This window comes from Olea europaea, chromosome 19, assembly GCF_002742605.1.
Source record: "Olea europaea var. sylvestris chromosome 19, O_europaea_v1, whole genome shotgun sequence".
NCBI classification, from domain to species: domain Eukaryota; kingdom Viridiplantae; phylum Streptophyta; class Magnoliopsida; order Lamiales; family Oleaceae; genus Olea; species Olea europaea.
This window is the reverse complement of record NC_036255.1, coordinates 10469953-10476372: the sequence shown is the minus strand read 5'-3', so window position 1 is coordinate 10476372 and position 6420 is coordinate 10469953. Positions and strand designations below refer to the sequence as shown.

General features: G+C 37.9%; 1 protein-coding gene across 1 annotated transcript; it reads right to left on the bottom strand.

Annotated features, from left to right (window-relative positions):
* Positions 1 to 1115: 1115 nt before the first annotated feature.
* On the bottom strand, positions 1116 to 3973 carry LOC111368790 (subtilisin-like protease SBT1.7). Its single transcript, XM_022990234.1, has 3 exons — positions 3334 to 3973; positions 2587 to 3086; positions 1116 to 2283 (listed from the first exon to the last, which is right to left on the bottom strand). The coding sequence occupies exons 1-3, from the start codon at positions 3971 to 3973 to the stop codon at positions 1219 to 1221; spliced, it is 2205 nt and encodes a 734-aa protein (XP_022846002.1). The 3' UTR covers positions 1116 to 1218.
* Positions 3974 to 6420: the final 2447 nt, after the last annotated feature.

Genomic DNA, 6420 nt, shown 5'->3' with positions numbered 1-6420 from the left:
CTTAGAAATGAAAAAACTCCGACCAACTATCACCGAAACCGTCGAACTTCCATGCCGCTGAACCATCTGTTAATGTTTTAAGACCATGAAAAGAAGCGTCCTGGTAAGTATGGTCAATTATTGTGTTAGAAATGACATGGATCTCTTCGGAACAGGTGGTGCCATCGAAGTTTAGGTGATGGTATTTCGGAAATCGTATAGAGGTTCGACGATTTGGCAAAGGTTTCAATTTTAATAAGGTCTAATAGCACAAAACGTCCCTATGTTTGATACTTCTTGTAGAAAACATCCATACGTTTGACATTTCTTGCGAAAAACATCCATACGTTTCATTTTATTTTTTATTTTTATTTTTTTGCATTTTCATCCCTATTTTCAGGTAACATTGCGGAAAACATCATTTTCATAAATTTGAAACATAGGGACGTTTTGCATACTACAGGCCAAACGTAGGGACGTTTTCTGCTATTAAGCCTTTTAATAATTATTTGGACTCATTTGCACTTTTTAAAACATTTAGGAGTAAGATTGCAATTTTTTCTATTTTTTTCTTTTTTTCTTTTTTGGCTTTATTTAAATAGGAGGGTATTTTGGTCATTTTACATTCAAAATGGTGAAAATGACTTTTAGCAATGAAACGTTGAAATAAGGACGAAAATGCAAAAAAAAAAAATGAAACTCAGGGATGTTTTCCGCAATAAATGTCAAACGTAGGAACGTTTGGTGCTATTAATCCTTAATTATAACTATCAAACCTTATGATATGTACTCTTCAAATAGAAAGGTATAAAATAATAATAATAAATCAAAATACTTATTGAATAAAAGTTCGAGTAGAAACTAAATTGTGATTGATCAAGAAACTAATCATATAACTTCGACATTCTAGGCTAAAACCTTACCCCCAAAGAACAATAGTTCACATTGTTCTGTCATAGCAGGCTCCCCGATAGTTCATATATCTGGACTAGACTAGATTGGAATGGATTGGACTAGACAGGACAGTAAATTATGGTCATTTTCCATGATATAACAAGTATAGTAGCGAGGATAACAAGAATGAAGAGGTTTTTTCAATTTTCCATTTCAACAAGTGAAACATTCGTATTATTCAGACAGTTATTCGATACATGTAAGATTTTAACATGACCTGTCAGCCTTAGAAAACTCGTATACAAAACGGAAGCTCCTTTTTGAACCATCCTTCTCAATTTTCCCTTACACAAATTTAACAGAAATCGGGCTTCTAACGACACGCTTGTTCGAAACCCAGCTTACAGCTCCTTGAACAAAAGCAGCATTGACAGAATTGGCTGATTTACTAAAACTTATCTGATATGTCATTTTTTGGTTGACTTCAGTGAAACTAAGCTGTAAGGGCTCAACAACAACATTAACTCCTGGGATAATCTCAATATTAAGATTATAAGTTGAAGTTGCCTCTCCTACATTTGTCACTGTTCTTGTATAAGTTTGAGTATTAGCCCCAAGTTGGATAGAAAATGAGGGATAATTCAGTTGTGCTTCAGAAATGCTGGATATATTGGAGCACTTAACAGGATGTTGCACAATGGTCATGATCTGGCTATCTGTGTAGCCTAAACCACAGAGATATGGGATATAATCATCAGGTTGGAGATCATAAACGAGGCCGGGATCGTTTGCTTTTGATGGATTTACATGGCCTGAACCGGTGGCGAATACATCAGCCGGTAGATTTCTTTCGTCGAGAATCAGACCACCGGCTAGGTTAGCCTGAGTGGCGGAAGTCATGATTGCTGACTTGATGGCTGCCGGAGACCAATCGGGGTGTGAACTTTTGAGCAATGCCGAAATGCCTCCAAGGTGAGGGCATGACATTGATGTGCCAGAAATCATGTTGAAAGTTGCAGATTTTTCCATGGTGTTGTTGTCTACAGAGACAGGCCATGCTGCAAGAATGCTGACACCGGGGCCAATGATGTCGGGTTTAAGGATACCAGGACTGGCGAAACTCGGGCCCCTTGAGGAAAATGATGTGACAGTTGGCGCATTTTTTATGCCTATGATGGTTCCTTTGAAGGAAATTGTAGCTGATGGAGTTGAGGTTGAGTTTATGTAGGCTTTGATTTTTTCTCCAGCGGCATAGCTGACGTGTGTAGCTGGAAGTACGTGAGGATCAGCTATCGTACTATAGCCATCGGGCTCCTGGTTCATGAGAATCATGGCAAAGCCACCAGCATCCTTCACTTCTTGTCCTTTGGCAATTCTTGCTATGCCTCCTCCTCTTTCACATAATACTACCTGTTGAAAATGAACCACAATAATAACATTAATGAAGCAAAAAACCGAGAGTTAGTCAATTATAACATAAAACTCGAACATATGAAGAAACCGATAAAATTACCAATGAACCAGCCGATTGACCCCAGCATTTTTTATTTATTTAATGTTTTTTACCCTGATATGACTCACTGCCATACCATTTCAATTTGATCCTTTTCCTTTTCTAAATCAGTTTTAATTGTCATATCAAAGTAGAATTCCTAAAAAATAAAAAATAAAAATAAAAATCAATTTGAATTTGTGTCAAATATCTGACGCTACCTTCCCTTTCACGTCAGTGTTGCTCAATGATCCCGGAGAGCAGAACGCCAAAGTTTCATTCCCATTGCTTCCAGGGTAAACCAGTGGCAAGAAGATAGGAGGAAAATCACTAGGCTGGAAAAGAGACTCCCCATCAAATTCTTCCATGTCTCCCAACACAGCCGTTGCTCTTATGTTTCTATCAATTGTGCTAGCACCAACTGTGAGAATCCATGGAGCTTCATTCGACAATGTAGTATCGAATGGACCTGAATTGCCTGCTGAACAACTCACAAAAACACCCTTCTGGATTGCACCAAAAGCGCCTATTGCAATGCCGTCGGTGAAAAAATTGTCTGCTATTCCTCCGAGTGAAAGAGAAAGCACATCCACTCCGTCAGCAACTGCGGCATCCATTGCAGCCACTATGTCACTCTCAACACAGCCGCCTGTTGAACAAACCTTGTACATAGCCAGGTGAGCAAGAGGGGCCATTCCGGCTGCTGTACCATTGGCGTTACCTGTTAAAGATAACATATAAATCAATAAATTAAGGTGCCCTTCTATAACAACTTAAGCTATTAGATTAGACGGTTCTTGAGATATTTTGTGCTTTTCATGGAAAACAGAATCTAGTATGCAGGTATTAGGGTTTTAATAACAAATGAGTGGCCAAGATATGAAGGGGATATTAAAGATAAAATATAAATAAAAAAATATTGCTATATCTAACAACTTTAAACTTTAGATAACGTTGTTTAACATTACCAAACACGTTCGCATTCTTAACAAAGTTTCCAGCAGCCGTGCTAGAGGTATGAGTGCCATGCCCTTCTTCGTCGACAGGAGATCCAGGAGATTCAGTTACAAAATTCCTTGCACCTATAAGCTTGTTGTTACACGCCGTGCCATTTAGTTCACATTTCCCTTTCCATTTAGCAGGGGGAGGTGGTACGTCTTGGTCATCAAACGACGGGTGACCAGGAGTGATCCCGGTATCCAAAATTCCAACGATCACACCTTTACCATAGTTTGAGCCAGCCCAAAACCCAAAATTCTGATACAACCCCAAGAAGTTAGGAGTGTGAGTTGTATGCAAAGAAAACCTTTTCTCTGGCCGGGCCGATAAAAATCCATCCTTCTTCTGCATTTCTTGCACTTCATCAGGTGATAATTTTGCTGCGAATCCAGCAACCACATTGTGATATGAGTGAACCATGGACTTAGTTTCTGGCAGGAATGACTGGTACCAAGTTTTTATGTCTTCAGGTTGTGTAATAACTTGGTTTTCAGGCAAATTTACAAAGACAATGTAAGTTTCTAAGTTTGTTTCCTGAGCCATGGATTGATAGAAAGTAAACGTGCTAATGATAGACAGAACACACACGAACATATTCATGACTGACATTTTTCTGAAACTCTTTCTTCTCTCTATAGTGATCATATAAAACTGCTAAAAAAATTTCTTTACTTTACAATGGGAAGATTGATGCGTATATATAGCATAATTTAGGTGATACCAAAGCTGACAGCCTGGCACTCCGGAGGTTGTAAATTAAGTTAAATATTGTTAAATACATGATTTAAATAAAAAAAAAAAAACTCGTCATTTCATAATAATTTCAACTTTTAAATGAGTGAGTGAGTTTAACATAGTATGGAAGCCAACAAAGATAAAAGATTCAAGTTTCGTCGATGCCTATTTGTTAAAATTATGTAGGTGTCACGCTATGATGAAAAATTGAATTTAGCCTAGCTAGACATGAGGGGACGTGTTAGAAGATATAATTTAAATAAATATACTAATTTTCTTATTCTACCAATTTATCGATGTCTTAAAAGGTGGCCTTCTATCAGATATTACTAGAAGACGAGGATACAGAAATTCTGCACTAATAATTGGTAATTCCGACTGGTTAATTAATCCTAATAAAGACAAGAAAATGTTCGATTATTTTTATGTAACTGTGCTTTGGCCGGGGGACATTATAAAATATATATGGCCGGATTATAGTTTAATTACTCTATCAGCTTTTATAAGAATTAACTGGATCGACATGAACTATGACTTGCTCAGCCGTCTCTTCCAGTTTAGTTTTGGAGTGTATTGTAAACCTCAGCTCAAGAAATGAGCATTCCATTTCCTAAATATGCAGTTACAAGAGAAATAATAATTCAGAAATTAAATGTCCAAAAAAAGAAAACGATTAGAATTCCAAATACATTAGCTAAACAACCTTAAGTCTTAATACGCGCGATTTGCCGCTATATCAGCGCCAGATTACCGTCTGCGAACTGAACAATTTCTTTTATTTTGGACTCACAGGAACAATTTGAATGAATAAGGTTACTAATGTTTGACGTTCTATGATTCAGGGACCTTGTAGCATCTCCAATGGTGCTCTAAATTAAACCTAAATTGTGATTTATATTTTCAAAGTGGCCGAAAACCCCTCCAATGAAGAGATGTAAAGGAAATGCAAAGTGCACTTTTTGGCAAAAATGTAAAAATATATGTAAATCTACATCTATTTTTAGATATACATGTATGACCCACGAGAGGCAAAAAGTTACCAACCCACTTGCACTCGATTTTTTTTACATCTTTCCTTTAAAGCATAATTTTGAGTTAGATCCATCAATATGTAAATAGTCATATAAAAGTGATTTTGAAGACATCAATTTACACCAAATTTTACACGACCATTGGCGATCCTTTTAGGCTAGACTAGATTTTGGTTCGACAACTCAACAATTCCATTAGTTTTAATTCAAGGGATTCGTTTATGGAACAAACAGGACAAACATCGTAAAATTGGATGAATAGTTTTTAGCATTTTAAAACTTAAGTACCATTTGCAAGCAAGCAATTTCTAGGACGATCCAGGCGTTGAGGGCCTTGATGCCTGGATTTAGATCTATCATTTTGACGGCATTAATAGGCGATTTGATTTGACGTATGTATTATTTTCTCTCCAGTTAAATCTTGTTATTAATTAGGGATGGCAATTCGAATTGTCAAAATCGAAAATCGTGGTTAATCGAATCGAATGAGACGAAAAAAATCGAACCGATAGTACAATGGGGGCGGATATGATATTTGATTTTAATGAACCAATTTAGGACGGGACGGGTATGATATTTACGCCATCGCCCCGAACTAAACCGATTAACTGTTGAAAAAATAATAAATTAATAATAATTGGGTTTTCCATAATTTTTTGATGAGGGAATTACATAAAATCAGGCATTTAAAAGTTCAAATTCAAAGTTCAGGGATGAAATTTATCTATGCAAACATCAGGTATTATATATAGTTAATTCAACCAATTCAATTAAAAACCCTAATCAATTCCCCAAATCAATCTCTTCACTTCCTTCCTCATTCATTTCTCCATTTCTCTCTCCACTTGACCACAACTCCAGCGCCGTCGCCCACCGCCGGAGACTGCCACTTGCAGCACGCCGATGAGTGCCGTCGAGCGAAGCAGATGCGGCGCACATCTCCCTCACCCCAAACCCTAATCAATTCCCACTATTCATATTTCTCCAAACCATCGCCTCACTCCTTCTCCCTCCACAGTCTACACAATCATCACCTTCGGCAGTCTTGTCCTCACCTTTCTGTCGTCGTCGCCGCCCGTCGTTTTCGCCCACCCCATCATCCACCCGCAGTCCATTTCACCTTAGAAGGAGCGCCGGTCAAAAGAAACGGGAATCACAGTGAGTTTTGTGGCTATGAAATGAGCAATATTTTGTGAAGCAGATCCGCCGCGACGATGAAATGGCATTTGCGAAGCAGATCCACCCACTTACCTTGACGACTCTTCACAGATCCGTCGCGACGGTGAAATG